The sequence below is a fragment of the Oculina patagonica genome, chromosome 12 (genome assembly GCF_052425735.1).
Source record: "Oculina patagonica isolate OP01 chromosome 12, crgOcupat, whole genome shotgun sequence".
In the NCBI taxonomy this organism is placed as follows: domain Eukaryota; kingdom Metazoa; phylum Cnidaria; class Anthozoa; order Scleractinia; family Oculinidae; genus Oculina; species Oculina patagonica.
Window position 1 is genome coordinate 10,352,225 of NC_135769.1, and position 18,417 is coordinate 10,370,641.

An 18,417-nucleotide genomic window follows, 5' to 3' on the forward strand; every position below is an offset into this window, starting at 1 on the left:
GGTATGGAGTTGGATATTAAGTCACTCTTGAATCAAAATAAGATCGCAAACGCACAGTTCTCCTGCAAGCAACGCCGGTTAAAACATAACAACAGTTCCATCTACGGATGTTGTCAACTGACGTGTATGTTAAGTTGCGTTTTCCAGTTATTTCACGATCCTAGATTTACGAAAGAGTGGAACGGCTCTGCGATAAGCCTCAATTTTACTTACTAACTGTAATGGTACTCTCAGTGATATCGTATTAACAGGTTACAATAATCTGACAGCTTAACGGAGCTAAATTTTATTCAGCGGCTGTGCGAGAATGTTTTCCGTTTTGGCCGGGAGTGCTTCCTCATTGAAGCAGAGCCCTGATTGCTAACAAAGGTAGCAGCGCTAGTAAGAGACTTTAAGAAGGCTTTAGTCACCAATACCACTTACATTTTGGTTTAAATTTCACGGTTAACTCATTTTGTTGCGGGCAAGTGGGCCGGGAACCCTCCTACCTCTCGGAAAAGAAGATCGCGTAAACAATCGCGGAATATGTTTTGGAATAGTACGGGACTGTTTACTTTTCGTGCCAAAATAAACCTAGCTTAACGCCCCATCGATTATGGGAACTGTAGCATTTTAACATTATGTGACGTTAGTATTAAATTCTCGCCGACTCCGTGTCAGCTCAGGCCAGTTACAGTTTGTCTTTTACCCCGCAGCAACTTCTTGGAAATTTTAGAAAACGGCGGGTGATTTAACATCTCATTCGTGTAACTTTAGAATCTGTTATGACCCATGTTGGTTGGAGGAACGTAAATCGCGTGGACACCGCTTACATTGTATTACGTCGAATCAAGTGGTGGGGTCGGGTGGTATAAGCGTTATCCTGACTTGCTTTGTTTGGACCTCAGCGTCGTTTTAATAAACCGGATATTATAGCCTATTATTACCCTAGAGAAAACTTACGTAGTTTTGTAATTTGGCTATTTTCTTGTGAAATCAAGTTTTGTTATTAATAAGTCACAGCAAGAATAATGATGCTTCGAATTCAGAAATGGGGTTGAGGGTTGGTATGAGATATGAAATGAAAGAAGGCATTGGATCGGGTATGGGATGAGGTATGGGATAAGGTATGGGATTTGGTATAGGATTAGGAATGGGTACGTGTAAGGAATAAGATATGGAAGGTATGTTAGGAAGGGATGGTTGATAAAGGCACAATCTGTGGAGAGGCGCAGTCAGGGGTCACTACCCAATACTTAATGCTAATGAGTGAGCAGGGATGATAATGTACTATTCATAGTTCATTAGCATCCCCAGTGACGTCATTAGCATTATATAACTAGTAATACGTGACTCGCAGGGCCTCGCGAAGCTCTGGGTTATTGTTGCCTAGTATCGGCGAAATACAGCAGACAGAATACAAACAGAAACTGAACAACAACGAACTGCACGATTACAGAGACTTCGACAAAATACAGCAGACAGAATACAAACAGAAACTGAACAACAACGAACTGCACGATTACAGACCCAGCAGTTTATAGCCTGAATAGGCGTTGAGGGAGTATTATGTGGAAATCAGTGTTATTTTAATCCGAAAAGAAAAACGATAAAAATGAAAGGCTCAGGATTCGAACCCACAAAAAAAAATAATAGTAAAAAAAAAAAAAAAAAAAAAAACCTAGCCGGATTCGAACCCCCGCCCTCAGTCCCGAAGATCTGATTTCAAGTTCGACGCCTCACGCCATTACGCCACCAGCGCGCGGCCGTGTGACGTCATTTCCGCCAGACACCAAGCTCACAAATATATATATATATATATATATATATATATGACCGTAAACTCCACACGAGATTTCATCCCGCCTGAGCCCTTTGAGGGACAAAATTATACACCCCGCTACGCTCGGCCTTCGGCCTCGCTTCGCGAGGAATAAAATGGAATTAATTAGAATTGTCAGTTGTTGCGAACGTTGGCCAAAGATAGTAAGTAAGTGGAGGCCTTATGTTATGCACGTAAGTCAATAAAGGTAGTAAGTAAATTAATACTAGGGATAGATGATTTAAGAAGTATTGTTACCGTATCTTAACCTTTATGTTTTGTTTTGTTTTTCTCTTTGTGTGTGCTGAAATGAATAATAATAAATAAAAAAAAACGAGGGATAGATGGTGCGCCCACCCACCACTCCCCCTGCTGCTCTTAGTTCTTTCGGCATACCCTCTCGAGCTTTGCTCGTCAGGGGTCACTACCCAATACTTAATGCTAATGAGTGAGCAGGGATGATAATGTACTAACTAAGACAAGAACGAAACCGATACAAAGGTAGAGAAATAAAAGATGCGTTGTTTATTGAGTTCATACTCAGAACTTCTTCGTCTCAGCGCCGTTCGGCGGTCAGTTGCTTCGATAATTTGTTGAATAAAGAAATATTTGGGTTAATAAGCGTGACAAGATGAAAGATATATATAAATATACCGTCTTCCGCAGTCACACACTTCGAATTTACATAACATTTGTTCGTAGCCGATATGTTCAGTATGTTGAAGATTGAAAAGTAGATGTGTATTACTCGCTCAGAAAGCGTGTTGCGCGACGAATAATTTGAATAAATCTGTTACTCGATCTGTAAGCGGATGGCGCGAAGGATATATGTTGAAAAGATGTGTATTACTCGTTCTGAAAGCGTGTATAACAAACAAAATAAAGCTCGCTCATTACACATTCAAAGACTTTGTGAATGCGTGCCGCGATAGCGGTTGCTCATGAGACTTCGCTAATTTGACTGTCTACCACCAAGGACTGTGAACGGTACCACTTCGCCCTCTAAACATAAGCAGTAAAGAAACAAACGAACGATTTTCTGTATGCAAAATTAAAGAGATAAATATACCGTCTACCGTAGTAACGCAGTTCATGAATTTACATAACAATTGCACGAAGGATAATGTCCAAGATTGGAAAGTCGGTGTGTATAATATATTATTATCAATACACGCGGCCAAATTGAAAACCGCCCTATTGAAAACACGCACTTTGCGGGCCTCAAGCGGGCCGTTAATGCATTAACGGCCCTGCAGCTGATTGATTCTCAGTTCATCATCCTATTAACTTTAACCAAATTAGCGTCGCTGACGCGGAAAAACCATTCAGGTGCGTACGCGTACAGCAAGAGTCTCGAACAGTTTTTCGACAAGCGAATTGTGTTCGGTAGGAAAAATCAAAGTCTATTTATTGCAAATGGGACAAAACAGAGCCAAAATATCGGATTTAGAAGCAAATGCACAAGGCGAAGAGACAAAGAGAGCAACTCCTTGTTGTCTTGCGAGAAACGAAACATCGTTCACTTGAATTGTGTATCTCCGGTCGAGCTAATTTAGCTAAAGCAGTTGCAGGAATTTTACGCCGAAGTTTAATCGGAAAATGTAAGTTTGTAAAGTATTATTATCCATGAATCAACCCATTGCTCATTATTTTCAGAGACGCTGCAGGTAGCTCTTTTATACTACCACTACACAATAAGACATAAGCCTCAGTAGCATCGTGTATAATTTTCATTGCGACGAAGTACTTGTGTTATTTGAATTGAAAATCGTGATGCTAACTTCATTAAACTGAATCTGTTACCTATCTGGATGTTATTTGGCCTTGTTTATTGATAATAATGATAATAAAATGACTTTTTTCGGGAATATTGTTTATTTGCTCCCTTGTAGTGTCATTTGTGGCCCTTGCGCTTCGCGCTCGGGCCACAAATGACACTGCGCGGGCGGAAATAAACAATATTCCCTGAAAAAGTCATTCTATTCCCTTATTAGCAACGTTGGTGATGAAATTGCTTCACATAAAGGCATTCACGGTTATATTGGTGTACCAGTACACTTGGACAAATTCTCAACGAATTCAGAGAAATACTATTTTACAAGCAAGGGGAATACAATAAAAGCTAATAAACTCCGGATGTCCGGAAATCTAAGACCTAAGATCTAAGACCGCGCGCGTTCGAGGCTGAATAGTTCTGCTCTGTGTACTTAGCTTACTCGCGATCATTGTGTTCTCAATTAAGACACGTCGTGTTTTAATCTGTCAAGTAATTAAATTAATCTTAAAGGCTCTTTCAAAGTGCATGAGAAACTCCTGCTCCGTTGTCCACTTAGTTCAGAGTCACGTTCAGAGAAACACCTGCTCGGTTTTAATTGGTCGAGACATTAAAACAAAACTACTGTCTTTTTAAAATACCAGAGAAACTCCTGCTATGTGTACCTAGGTTACTGACGTCTATTTTAATGGGTTGAGAAATTAAAATATTTAAGAAACTTCTGCTTTGTTAGTCATGTACGTCTTTAGACGAAATGACAAAATTCCGGCCGCGATTTGCGACATTCTTAGTTGCGACATGTCAAGCTTTAAAAGTGAGACAGGAGACACATGTAAACCTACCCTAACAGGGCCTCATCAGTGGTCTGTTTTCTAGTAAAGCACAGCTCGCGTTTTAATATAGCAAAACTGAATTCAGTAACATGCGAGTGGAGTTCACACACCCACGCTTAACAATGGTTCTGTTATATCTTTCTGTTTTCTAAACTGTAATTGTTTCCATTACGTATAAGCAACTTTACCATGAATGCAAGTACAAAGATATTTGGCGTAAATCAGTGATTTAAACGGTGAAATGATCTTAATAAAAAGAAACAATGCTCTACGAAAGTTTTTATGATGCGTCGTGAAAATATATTAACTTTTTTGCGAGATAAATTTTCTGTCATTCGGCACACGCCGGCGAGACTTGTTTGTGGAATGAATAATTGCCGACTCATTGTCTGTTGAAACGTCACGGCAAGTAGCAGAAAGAATGATTTCTCTTTGTTCTATTTGGCATAAGTCGTTTATTTAAACGGTGAAAGGATATCAATGAGTAAAACTGATGTTCTATAAAAGTTTATATTATATGAGAACTTGTCGCAACAATTGACTTGTCCCACGTGTTTATTCAACAATTCAAAAAAAAAAACTTTCGCTCGCAGAAATATCTCAAGCACATTTAGCGCAACTTAATCTAAATCAGGAATGGTTTCTTTTACTGTAGTGTTCTTTGCTGTTATAAACACCTTCGTAAGCCTGTTGAAGAAGCGATTTAATTCTTGTGGGACGCGTACGCTCCAAAAGAAAAAATATATCTGTCGGCGCGTAGGGAATATTCACGTATAAAAAGAGAGACCAAACTCTTTGTAGTATTCACACAAATGAACACACGCTTTAAATATGAGAACCACCGTAAGTTTTATTCAGATACGTGAACAGACGCTTTGAACATGAAAACTTAGCTAAGTAAACAGTAACACACGCTCCAAAAGTTTTATTCAGACAGGCGAGAACACGCTTCGAACTTCAGCAAGTTTCCCTAAAACAAGCGAACGTACCACACACGCTTTGAACACTAGAATTCGATCAGTTTTCCTTAGATAAGCAAGCACTCGCTTTGAACATGAACCGATAAACATTTTACTATCGGAATAATATGTTTTGCTTTCAAAACCGGTTTTAACATCAATAGAAACTTGGACTCGAACTGCATTTTCACAGCCCGATTTGAGACTCCCAAGACGACTCGTGATTGGACGTGGAGGCTCATGAATATTAAATACCCGACCTGACTCGGGTCGGCTGAATTACACATTTTCATCGTTGCGATGTCCTCATGCCAAGAACGTAGATTCAATCATTTCACTCAGTCTAGTGAAATACCAAAACTCTCAGGAGAAGGCTTCTTTGGGCTTATCACGAAAACAAAAAAAGGTACAACAAACGTGATGTCTTTTAAGCAACGTGTCGTTTTTGCTAGAATTTGCAAAAGCCGGATAGTCATCGGGTCTCTGTAAAAAGAGGACCGGATGGCGGATGGCGGATAGCGGATGGCGGATGATAAGAGGCGGATAAGAAAAGGCGGATGACAAAATGCGGGTACCAAAAAAAAATTTAAAAAAATAAAGAAAGAACTTTTTTAATATATCAAGGTCGAGGTCGATCTCGATCTCGATCTCGATCTCGATCTTCTGTAAATTAAGAAATCATTAGTCATCATTTCAAGTGGTTATTATGTAGTTATGATCTATGTGGTTGCCCAGCCTTGGGCTACAATTTCCTATAACAAATGTAAACGAATGGCTGAATTTATTAAGCACGTTTTTTAGGATATATAAGTAATCGCTCTGTGGAGTAAGTTCAGTTGAAGTGTGGACGCTACCGCGATAGTAACTGTCCGGTTTCTCAGCCATTGTCGTCTACGCTCGTTTTCATCGTTAAGGCAAGTTTGGTGCATGAGCTAACCAAAGTGGGTACCGTATGTATTTATTTGTTTAGTTTTCGTTTCGGATTTCGTTTCTGATCAGCTGTTGCAACTATTAGCGTTACCGAGTTAATTTCATGCTTGGAACGCTGTTACTTGTAACTTTTGTCTCGGTAAAAGTGAATCTTCTTTTGTTGCGACTGAAGGAAAGTTACCTGATTTTGTATGTGCTTCTTTTAGGACTATTTCGCCAGTTCAGCCGGACTCCAGACTAATGTATCGAGAGGAAGAAGCAAATTTGGGAAAAGATTTGACAAAGAAGTAAGATGTTGAAGCTTTTTGGCCACCAGGGAAAGAACACGGCGGTGCTGTTAAGAGCTTGTTTGCCAGCAGTGGTTTCATCGAACCTGTGTAATACCCGCCAGACCCTAAAATATTGTCGTCACAATATGTCGAATAACCCCGACCCTAAGCCACCGGTGAGTTAAAGAAACTTAACAGTGACCATTTCTATGGATACGCAAAGTTTCCTGAATTCATAAGCGCATAGTTTGGCATTTATACTGCGTGAAATATACATTTTTTTTAATCTGAGATCGTGCTCTTATGTTTGTTCTTTCTTCCTTTCTGTCCGTTCGTTGTTTTGTTAGTTTGTTTATTTGTTTCTATATTTTTCTCTCACTTCATATTTTGCGGAACTCTCTTGTTTCTCTCTTGTTCCTACAAGCACAACAAAATTAATTTACACTGAGGAAAAATCCCTTAAGTTTTTCTAGTCAGAAAAAAGCAAAAATCAACACAAATTCAAGGTAAAATACTAATGGCATGTAACGTTGCTTAAGAAAACTGGAGAAAGCGAAGAATTACGTCAAAACAGTCGATATGTGGCTAAATTATGCAAAGGTTTTTTTTTTTTTTAAATCCATTATTCCACTTATGCCGCCGAATGCTAGTTTATATTCTCTGACATTCGTATACCTTCATTAATCCTAATGATAAAAGTACAGTGTATTTTTTCTTTCTTAGACGACCGGCAGTTTACCATCAACAGGCCACTTTTGTATTTGGAGTCTGATTAGTCATGAGAGAGACTCCTTAATGACGTTATCAGAACCGGACGTCATCGTTAAGTGAATGTGTTAGAAGGAAAAAGCAATCCGCTTTTTTTAAATTCGCTTGTGTTTGGCTTTCAGCCAACACAAGTAACCTACAAAGCAGCCTCCTGCAAACGGCTTTCAACACGTGGGTAAATCTCCCTGGCCGCCTAGATCTGATCCGCTGGTGAATCATTTTTTTTTTCTTCTGTTAGTCTTGTTTTTCTTTCGCCTCCCTCGCCTCAACTCGCCTCGCCTCGCCTCGCCTCGCCTCGCCTCGCCTCGCCTCGCCTCGCCTCGCCTCGCCTTGCCTTGCCTTGCCTTGCCTTGCCTTGCCTTGCCTTGCCTTGCCTTGCCTTGCCTTGCCTCGCCTTGCCTCGCCTCGCCTCGCCTCGCCTCGCCTCGCCTCGCCTCGCCTCGCCTCGCCTCGCCTCGCCTCGCCTCGCCTCGCCTCGCCTCGCCTCGCCTCGCCTCGCCTCGCCTCGCCTCGCCTCGCCTCGCCTCGCCTCGCCTCGCCTCGCCTCGCCTCGCCTCGCCTCGCCTCGCCTTGCCTTGCCTTGCCTTGCCTTGCCTGCAAAATGTTGCACTGTGGTTTATTTTATGCAAACGAAAGCTCGTTAATAAGTCACTTTTTATTTTATTTTGTGGTCGTTATGAAAGGTAACGATGAAAGTTAGGGTCTTTTAAGTCAATAAATAAGATACCCAAATAGCATTGATGACTTTTGTTTACATTCGAAGGTTTGATAAATGTGCTAAACAGCACGGTGTTCCCGCAGCCGTCACACACCTTACTACTGACTTCAAACACATCGCCAAGTGAGTTATATTTGTCAGTGATAGAAGGCGAAGAAGCAAACAAGTACGTCGTTATAACAAAAGTGAGTGAAATGGTCATACAAGTATTGTACATTATCTATTTTGATGAAGTATTTTTCTCGAATAAAAAAAATTCGGTATACACGTGATACTTCAGGGTGATCACATCATATCCGATGTTTGAAGTTCTTCTTCAAAAAATGGTTGCGATGGAAACATCACGTTGCGTAAATACAATGTGTTCCCCCAAAATTACCTGTAAAGTGATAAAATTTTGGCTTGTTTTGATATCATGGGTGAGAGCATTAATGCATATTTTCCATATACATACTAATATTCTCAACTTTTTTTACCCTTCAGCCTGCCCTGAATAACGAGAAACCTAATATAAAGGACAGTGAACGTTTTATCCTATGGCCCCACGGTATTTACTCGATGTTTGAAAGTAAGAAATACAGGGATACATTTCTGGGATGCAACAGAGACGGAACCTTGGATCTCATTAATGTCCACGACAAACGCCACCCAGATTCACGGGTCTTGTTTCTGATGCACTTAAGAATACCACAGAGGGGGGGAATGACATCACCTATTTGTTTGCCAAGTGAGATTTGTTTCCGCGTCATATGTATTAAGGTTGGAAACAATCCTGTTAACTTTAAGAGCCAAGGAGTGCCAAGCCGTTTTAACTATGCATATCATATGAGTTACACCTTTAATGTTACAATTACGAAACCGAACTAAAGCTTCAATTGATTTAGTAGAATAGTTGCCCCTATAGTTCAGAATTTGTTAAGCGTTGTACTTCTTTGTTATAAACACTTAATTCTGTACTTTTTTTTAACAATATTTAGTAGCTTAAGTCAATTCCGTAATTTTATTATGTATCCCCTGACTTTTCTTGCGTCCCCAAAAAAGCAAGTGATTTGACAATTTTTTAGTTTTACCAGCTTATCGAGAGTAGTTAAGGATCTACATTTTCCTTTAGGTAAACCATACATTAATCGGTTCAGGTTAATAAAAGTGATATGCATTTAGTGGCACGATACTAATTGCCTGTGAGAAATTCTAAACGCTTTTGTGAAAGAGGAAGAAAGCAAGTAAATAAATCCAGCTTATAAACACAATAAGAAGACCTATTTTCTTTCGTAACCTAGCGAGACAAGAAGCTAGTGCGTAACTCTTTCCTCCGCAGAGGCTCGGGTGGCGATCATAAAAAGGGAGGGCAGGCGCAGGGAATAAAGAGTAAAAAATTAATGTAAAAAAAGAAAACTATACTTAACTCTTTGAAAGGTTCAATCTTCTTTTTGAAAGGTTGTTTTGAAATTCCGTTCTGAATGGCATGAAAGAGCGTGCCAAGTTTACCACCTTCGCCAATCAATTCCTGAAGTTCTATTTCCGCGACGAAAACTTGGACACGACAACAACGTGCGCTATTCGAAGCTGTAAGTCTAATTATGATAATTCGATCGATACATATTTCGGCACACAACCGCAAACCCGAGCACAATGACGTGAATAATGTTTTTACTAATACACCGAAATATATATTTTCTACTCAGTTACTACAAAGAACTTTAAATATATATTCTCCTGAATATTTTGTTTGTTGTCGGCTTTAGACGTCACAGTTCATGCATATACATACTAGTTGTGCAACGCTTTCGAGTGGTATACTATGGAATATCCCCGAGTCACTTGTATTTTCTCATTATACATACGAGCCTTTAGGCGAGTGCGTATACCAAGAAAATAACGTGTGAAAGTGACACGCGGGATATTTCTTAGCATACCACAAGAAAGTGTTCTGTAACTATTTTATGCCATGTCATAGAAAATACGCTTACTAAATTACGTCGAGAATAAAATTGCAGCGCACGATGGGAAGGTTGAGTTGAATACCGTCTAATATACAGCGACTTTCCTGAATTTTGATTGACTGTATTTTCTATGGCATGGTATAAATGTAAATATACATATAAATGTAGTTTAAACTAATACACACATAACCGTACAACCCCCTTCCCCCAGCCTTCTCCCCAACCAAAAAGAAAAATCAGGTAAAAAGATGGTAATGGGGAAGAGTTGCCTATTCTGATAATGAATAAAGAACAAACAAAAACACCAGATTGTAGCGAGATTAGCGACGTTAAACCTCAACATATAGAATAAAGACGACGAATCTGCCAAAGCTACTAAATCTCGGAAACCTACCCACACAGATCAATAGTTAAATTTTGATTCCAGCCATCACCTAGGAACAAGATGTGCTAACTAACCTTTAAGGTAGAATAGGAAGACAGCAAATAGGAGATGGAACACCTAAAATGTGTCTTGTGTGGAAAAAAAAAAAAAAAAAAAAAAAAAAAACTCATGGCTGTTTAAAACTGTAGAAGCCAAGTGATGAACAGAACCCGGCCCATAGATAACAGAAACGCACGCGTAGTATTCCGTTTCTTTAAGTACATGAGGTAGCTGTCGCACTTTTCGTAGGCAGGGTATCAGCACCTACTATATACATTTCAACGCCATCAGGTCACAACCAACATACTGTAATGATCCTACTACTGATAAAAAAAGTGTGGCGTGATGTACAGGCAGTCACCGTCGCGATCGAGGAAAGACATCAATTTCCGAATAATTAACAACTAGTCACCGAAGTAGAGGTGGCTAGTGGTGGATATTCACCGAGTCGCGAAGCGGCCACGCAAGACCACGCAAGGTCACGTGACAAATAACCCAATGAGACAAGCGCCGTGATGGCATCGAAAGTTGTGAAAGTTAACAAGTTTGATTCCTCATATTTAATTTTTTTTCAACAGAGTCGAGAAACAATAAAACGCGATTCTTTACACTAAAATACATCAAAAACGAAAAGTTACACTAATTAGTTTTTAAATTATCAAAATTCTATGCAAAATTAATATTAGAAGCAATCGATTAATAGTATTGGTATAGATGCGATAGAATGCATTCTGAAGCGAATGTCCAAACCATCACGATTCACCTTGAATGTTCAAAAACCTTAAACTTGGCGGTGTTGCCGACTCTATTTAATGTTAGACCATTAAAAATGTTATCAGTTTAAGCTGGAGACTTAACGCCAGCTACAAAGGGCGTATTCAAGCTTATCATTTTACAGCCCATAATATATTAATTTTTTATAAGAGAAAGTTGCATGGTAGTTAGTATCTCTACTGAAAATATTATAAGTGTAATGAAATCAGTACATTAACTGTTAATTATGTACGTATAATTAACCATTTCTCTACGTCACTGATCACTTGCTGTAAGTCTGGACTGAATGAATAAACACCATAAAACGTAAACAGTTCAGTCTGATCGATTTCTCTAAAACTGGTGCCGAGACCCGCATTAAAATGTCAAAGGAAGAACTAAAACACAACAGGGCAGTCAGAGGGGCATACAAAGGTCATTGTAACCAAGACATCAAACGCGCGGAACGTCTTATGACCGATACTGAAGGCGGCATAAACATCACAGAACTGAAAGCAATTGGAGAACGTCTCTCAAGGAGATTGGACGAAATCAAGGCTATGGATACCGCGATCTTGAACGCATTGCAAACAGACGAAGAGATAAGCGAAGAAACCGAGCAAGCATTGACGTTCCAGGACGACATCCATTATTGGATAGTAAAAATTAAAGAATTTGTCACAGACGGGTACCATCCGGTGAGTACGTTCCAAAACAAACCAACACCTAGAGCTCACACTGCTCACATCAACCTTCCAAAACTACAAATCCACCCCTTTGATGGAAACCCACTTGAATGGCTAACGTTTTGGGATAGTTATAGTAACGCAGTGCACAATAATCAGGAACTGAACAATATTGACAAAATGAACTATTTGAAAGGTCTGATAACCTGCAACGCAGCGCGCGCAATTTCAGGGCTTCCAATGACATCACAAAACTATGAAAAAGCCATTGAAATACTGAAAGAACGTTTTGGAAGGAACCAAGTTCTAATCAACGCGCACATGGAATCGCTTTCAAAAATCAGCGCGCCCTCAGCTGATGTGCAGCAATTACGACAATTTTATGATAGCTGCGAGAGCAACATTCGTGCCTTAGAAACGCTGGGAGTCCAGACAGACTCATATGGAAGCCTGTTAATCCCAATACTGCTAAAGAAATTACCGGAACAATTACGTTGTACAATATTCAGAACAAATCCTCAGGCAGATTGTTCCCTAAATGATCTACGAACAGCGCTTTGCCATGAAATAGACACAAGGGAAAAGAGTCAACTTACGCAGGAAAACGATACAAGCTCAGTCGTTGACGACGTTCTCGTACCCACAGTTGGCGCATTACTCACAAACACTCAACCACGCCAAATACACCCGGCTCCGAAAAGCCCCAATACGAACAGGAAATTTCAGCTAAAACCATGCATATATTGCGACGGTAAACACCGTCACGACAAATGCTCGAAAGTAAAGACAACAAAAGAAAGGAAAACCATATTGACACAGAAAAATAAATGCCTTAACTGCCTCCGATCAGGCCACACAAGATATCAATGTCAATCAAGATTTAGATGTCTAAATTGCGGACTAAAACACCATACGTCGATCTGTGAACCAAGCGAGCCAAATCGAGATTCAAGCAAAAGACACGAAAAACAAGAAGACCCACAAAACAGCAAAAACGTCACCTCTGCATTGACAACCTTAGCAAGTACAACGAAACATACAAACACACTAATGCAAACTGCACTGGTCACAGCAAGCGGACCAACCACGAGATGCCAAGCACGCATCCTTATCGATACCGGATCGCAAAAGACATTCATTACGCAATGCCTGAAGAATAAGCTACAGTTGAAAGCTGCTCAAAACGAGATATTAGACGTAACCACATTTGGTTCCACCAAAGGTACTCTAAAGTCCTACGAAGTCGTGACACTTACCTTAAACGCAGTAAATAAAGATGTCAAAATAACAGCCTTAGTCACGCCCATCATCTGCCCACCACTCTCAAGCACGCAACATATGGAAATTCCTGTTGAATTCAAAGCTCTCGCTTTCGCCGATCCACTGAACGCGAAAGGTGATCGCACAATAGATATACTCATAGGAAACGACCACTACGCCCAGGTCATTCTGGGAAACACAAAGAAATCACAAGATGAGAGATGGATGGCTACACAAAGCAAGTTTGGATGGCTCCTCTCAGGACCGGTACCCAACAATGAATTCAGTACAGAAACTACACTCAACACATTATGTCAAATGATTGATGCACAGCCCACAAGAAACGATGACCTCAACGAAACTCTCACTAAGTTCTGGGAGATAAGCAAAATCCCAGACGAGTGCAACGACACAGAGGTAACAGGAGTCCAGAAACATTTTCAAGATACTATTGAATTCAACAAAGTTACCGGCAGGTATAATGTAATACTCCCATGGAAGGACAACAAGCAAAACCTACCAACAAACTTCACATTGGCGAGAAAAAGACTAAGCAACCTGCAACATACCCTAAAAGGAAAACACCCAGAGCTTATTCACAAATACAACGAACAACTGCTCGATCAACTCAAGAGAGGATTTATAGAACAAGTCCTCGACCCGAACATACATCAAGGAGTCATGCACTACATGCCACATTTTCCAGTCTTCAAAGAAAGCAACACAACAGCTATGAGAATCGTTTACGACGCTTCAGCAAAGATATCCTCGAAGGCATTAAGCCTCAACGATTGCCTTCATACAGGACCTAACCTCATACAAAGACTACAAAATATGTTACTCACCTTCCGATCACACAAGATAGCCTTCACGGCAGATATCGAAAAGGCGTTCCTACAAATAGAGCTCAACACTCAAGACAGGGATGCTACGAGATTTCTTTGGCTAAAAGATATAGACAAATCAGCGAATAATCCAGACAATTTAGTTGTCTACAGATTCTGCCGCGTACTTTTCGGAGCCGCTCCGTCTCCATACTTACTAAATGCTACAATACAGCATCACCTTGCCAAACAAGACGACTGGATATCAGAAGACTTACAACGATCGATTTACATGGACAACGTTGTCACGGGAACAGACACTGAACCTGAAGCCTTACAGTATTACACATCATCGAGAAACTACTTCCAAGGGGCGGGTATGAATTTACGGCAATGGACCAGCAACTCCCCTACCTTAAACCGTCAAGCTCATGACGATGGAGTATACGCAGAACCAATGGTCAAAGTCCTTGGCCTCAATTGGAACACAAAGACAGATACTTTGTCACTTTCATTAGCAAAACTGATCAAGCAAACAAACAGCATAGAAAAAGTCTCCAAAAGATCAGTATTAAGCTTATCCTCAAAACTATACGACCCCTTGGGATTTGTGGAACCAGTGACAGTAAAAGCGAAAATAATGATGCAGGAACTATGGAAACAAAACCTAAAATGGGACGAAGAACTTCCTGGAAGCTTTAAGGAGAACTGGGTCAAATGGCTGAATGAACTACAAAATCTGACCCCACTGGGAATACCTAGACAATACTTCAATAATGATGGCGGGAAAGTTCAACTACACGTGTTCTGTGACAGCAGCCAGCTGGCATACGGAGCAGTGGCCTATCTGAGAGGAACCACACCCAAAAGTGAGACAAAATGTACATTCACAATGTCCAAAAGTAAAGTAGCGCCCATAAAACCACAAACAATGCCACGATTAGAACTACTTGCAGCAGTGCTTGGAGCAGAGTTATCTAAATACCTATCAAATACTATACTTTCAAAGTTCCATACATCCGAAATTATATTGTGGAGTGACTCACAAATTGTGTTATCATGGATAACTTCATCAAAGCCTCTACGACAACAGTTTATCCAACATCGAGTACAACGGATTAGAGACATTACCTCACAGAGTACGTGGATGTACTGCCCGACCTCGTGCAACCCTGCAGACCTCATTACCAGAGGATTAGACGCTAATGCCTTTATATCTAAACAGCAGATTTGGAACCAAGGACCCGCATGGCTTATGAAGCCAACACGGGAATGGCCAACAGTCAACGACAACCAATTACAAGACAACACAGAAAATTACACAGAGACCCAAGCAATAAGCATTAATGTCGCAAGCACACAAAAGAGCCCAAATTTACTGAACGTCATCGATATCACCAATTACAGTACCCTGAACAAGACGCTACGAGTTACCGCGCTCGTTATCCATTTCACCAGAAAACTGAGAGAGAAAACAAAGTCTAACACAATTACTGCCATAGACATGAAACACGCTCGCAACGCTCTACTCCAATCTGTACAACAATTTTACTATGGAGAGATCCTATCGAAAATAAAAGACAAAGGTAAAGGCAAACGGCCAGCAATAATACACCAGCTTGGCCTTTATTTAGACGATGATGGCTTGTTGCGATGTCGCGGAAGACTACAATACGCACAGCTACCACACAACACCAAGTTTCCAATATTGATACCGAAGGAGAGTCACTTGTCAACCCTTATTGTTAGAGCAACACACTCTATAGTTTTGCACGGTGGCGTACGTGAAACCTTAACAGAACTTAGGCAATCGTATTGGATGCCTAAAGGCAGGCAGCTAGTAAAGAGGGAAATAAGGAAGTGTGTGACCTGTAGAAAGGTAGAAGGACCACCATTTCGCTCGGTTAGCTCTCCTCCATTACCAGATATAAGAGTCACAGGGTCCCAACCCTTTCAAGTAACGGGAATTGACTATGCCGGACCATTATACGTGCGTAACGCCAATAAAGAAGTCGCAAAGGTCTACATCTGCCTTTTCACCTGTACAACAATACGAGCAGTACATCTTGAGTTAGTAGAGGATCAAACAGCCAGCGCATTTTTGAGAGCCTTCAAGAGATTTGCAAGTAGAAGAGGAATTCCAGAATGCATAATTTCAGATAACGCTAAAACGTTCAAAGCAGGTTCACAAGAACTAAAAGCCCTCAAAACGCAAGTGATAGAAGCAGCCGAGTCTCAAAGGTTCCTTGCCAACCATGGCATTAAATGGAAATTTATCACAGAAAGAGCTCCCTGGTGGGGAGGCTTTTATGAGCGACTGATCGGACTAGCCAAACGAAGGCTAAAAAAGATGATTGGAAACACGTCACTGAATGCAATAGAATTACAGACCATACTCACAGAAATCGAAGCTACACTTAACAGTCGCCCACTTACTTATCCATACACAGACATCAACGACGGTCCACCTCTTACCCCATCCCATTTCCTCTGTGGACACAGACTTCTAACACTGCCTGATACAGAGGAGAACTCGGACTACATCCCTCACGAGTCGGCCAAAGAATTAACAAGACGGGCAAAATACCACCAGAAAATAATGCAGTCTTTCTGGAAGCAATGGCAAAGGGAATACCTAACTGGCCTCAGGGAACAACATTCATCCCAGAAGAATAAAAACATATCGGGAGAGCCAGTAGCTCGCGGTAAAGTTGTGTTGATACATGACGAAACACCGCGAAATCAATGGAAACTAGGAGTCATCATTCAACTACATCAAGGGAAGGATGAGTTGGTACGCTCTGTCACCCTAAGAACAGCAAAAGGAAATCTTTTATCGAGACCTATCGAGAAGCTTTATCCACTTGAGGTGTTAACCGAGGAAGACCTACAAGACTCTAAAGAAAACATCAAGAGCCCTGAAGAAATAAGGTCGACAAGCGAAAAACGAACACAGCGAGCTGCCGCTCAAAGGGCTGCAGTAAAAATAAATGAACTTTCTAAACTTAATGAACTTTAAAACTAAATACTAATACTTTATAATTGTCTATGATCAACATTTTATTGCTGGCCCGGGAGGGTGTAATGAAATCAGTACATTAACTGTTAATTATGTACGTATAATTAACCATTTCTCTACGTCACTGATCACTTGCTGTAAGTCTGGACTGAATGAATAAACACCATAAAACGTAAACAGTTCAGTCTGATCGATTTCTCTAAAAATAAGCACCCCCGCTTACAACCCCCCCCCCCCGGGGGGGGTATAGGCTTCTCTACCTGGATGCAAAAAACATACATCCGGTTATTAGCATTGGCACAACCAATCAGTAAATGCTTATATTCACAAATCGTAAAACTGTTTTTTCCATATTTTGTCTTGAAAATGGGGCTCGGCATTGGGTTCTCTCGTGTGAAGTTGGACTTTATATTCTGGCCTGATAAGTTACTCTATAAAATGCTCATAGGTGACGAATGTAGAAATCTGTAACAAATAAGCCAAATATTCACTTTATCATACAGCACATTTAAGCTCATATGAAATATACTTAATACGATTTGGTAAATTAATCAGCCTTAAGCAACAAACCAGAAAATGAAGACTACTTCGAAAAGCATTTAGCCTTTTACGCAGCAGTTGTTGTTGTTGCCGTTTACGTTGTTGGCGTGATTTTTTTCTTTGTTGTCGTTGTTGTTGTTGTTGTTGTTGTAGTAGTTGTTTTTGCGTAACAGGCTATAGGAACGTTTGACTACAAAACATCTTGTTTGACCTGGATATTTAGGTTAATAGTTATTTTAACAGTTAATTAAATCTGAAGTTTCATGTATTTCAAAGGTTCCTCGCTGTAGGATGGTGACGATTTTAAATCTGGTTTAAAGTGTATCTTCTTAGGAAGCCCCCTCGCTGGTTGCCATGGCCTGTTCTTCAAAATATTGAACATTGATGTAAGTTCTCTGAAAATCAAGTAGAAAGCTAAATCAGTCATGGACAGGAAATTTTCAATATGTTTCAAAAGAGATTGCACTTAAATAAATACATCATATGCAAAGTAACCCATGTTAGGTGTTCGAAGAGCACAGTTTAAAACAGAACGTCAGAGGCACGGATATTATCTACAAATTAATAATAATTATAAAAACAATAAATAATTATAATAAAAACCTTCCCAGAATCATTTGCAGCTGAGAATCGTCAATGCCAAATAACTTGATCAGTTTGAAGCCAGCAGGACTACTACGTCGTATAGAAAAAACTCTTAAAAATAACCACTTTTTGTATAAGACGTAGACAAGACATTGACAAGACATTGCCCTGAAGTTCGTTTTTGCTCAATGTGACGAAGATATTTTGTTACTGAACAAGCAGTCATTGCATTTTGAATCACATTGGTGTGAGGCATTTCAGACTGCCCGGGTACCGAACAAAATATAAATAATATATAGATTTAGGCAAGCCTAAAAGCGGAGCTCCCCGG

The 18,417-nt window shown here is 40.3% G+C and overlaps 2 protein-coding genes across 2 annotated transcripts in view; one reads left to right on the forward strand and one right to left on the reverse strand.

Moving 5' to 3' along the window:
• Positions 1-18,417, reverse strand: part of LOC144633250 (fibroblast growth factor receptor 4-like) — a 103,088-nt gene that overhangs the window by 70,517 nt on the left and 14,154 nt on the right. The gene's annotated exons all lie outside the window — the stretch shown is intronic.
• LOC144632091 (uncharacterized) lies at positions 11,391-16,961 on the forward strand. The gene has a single exon (XM_078490692.1). It carries the CDS (start codon positions 11,556-11,558, stop codon positions 16,959-16,961), a length of 5,406 nt encoding a protein of 1,801 aa, XP_078346818.1. The 5' UTR covers positions 11,391-11,555.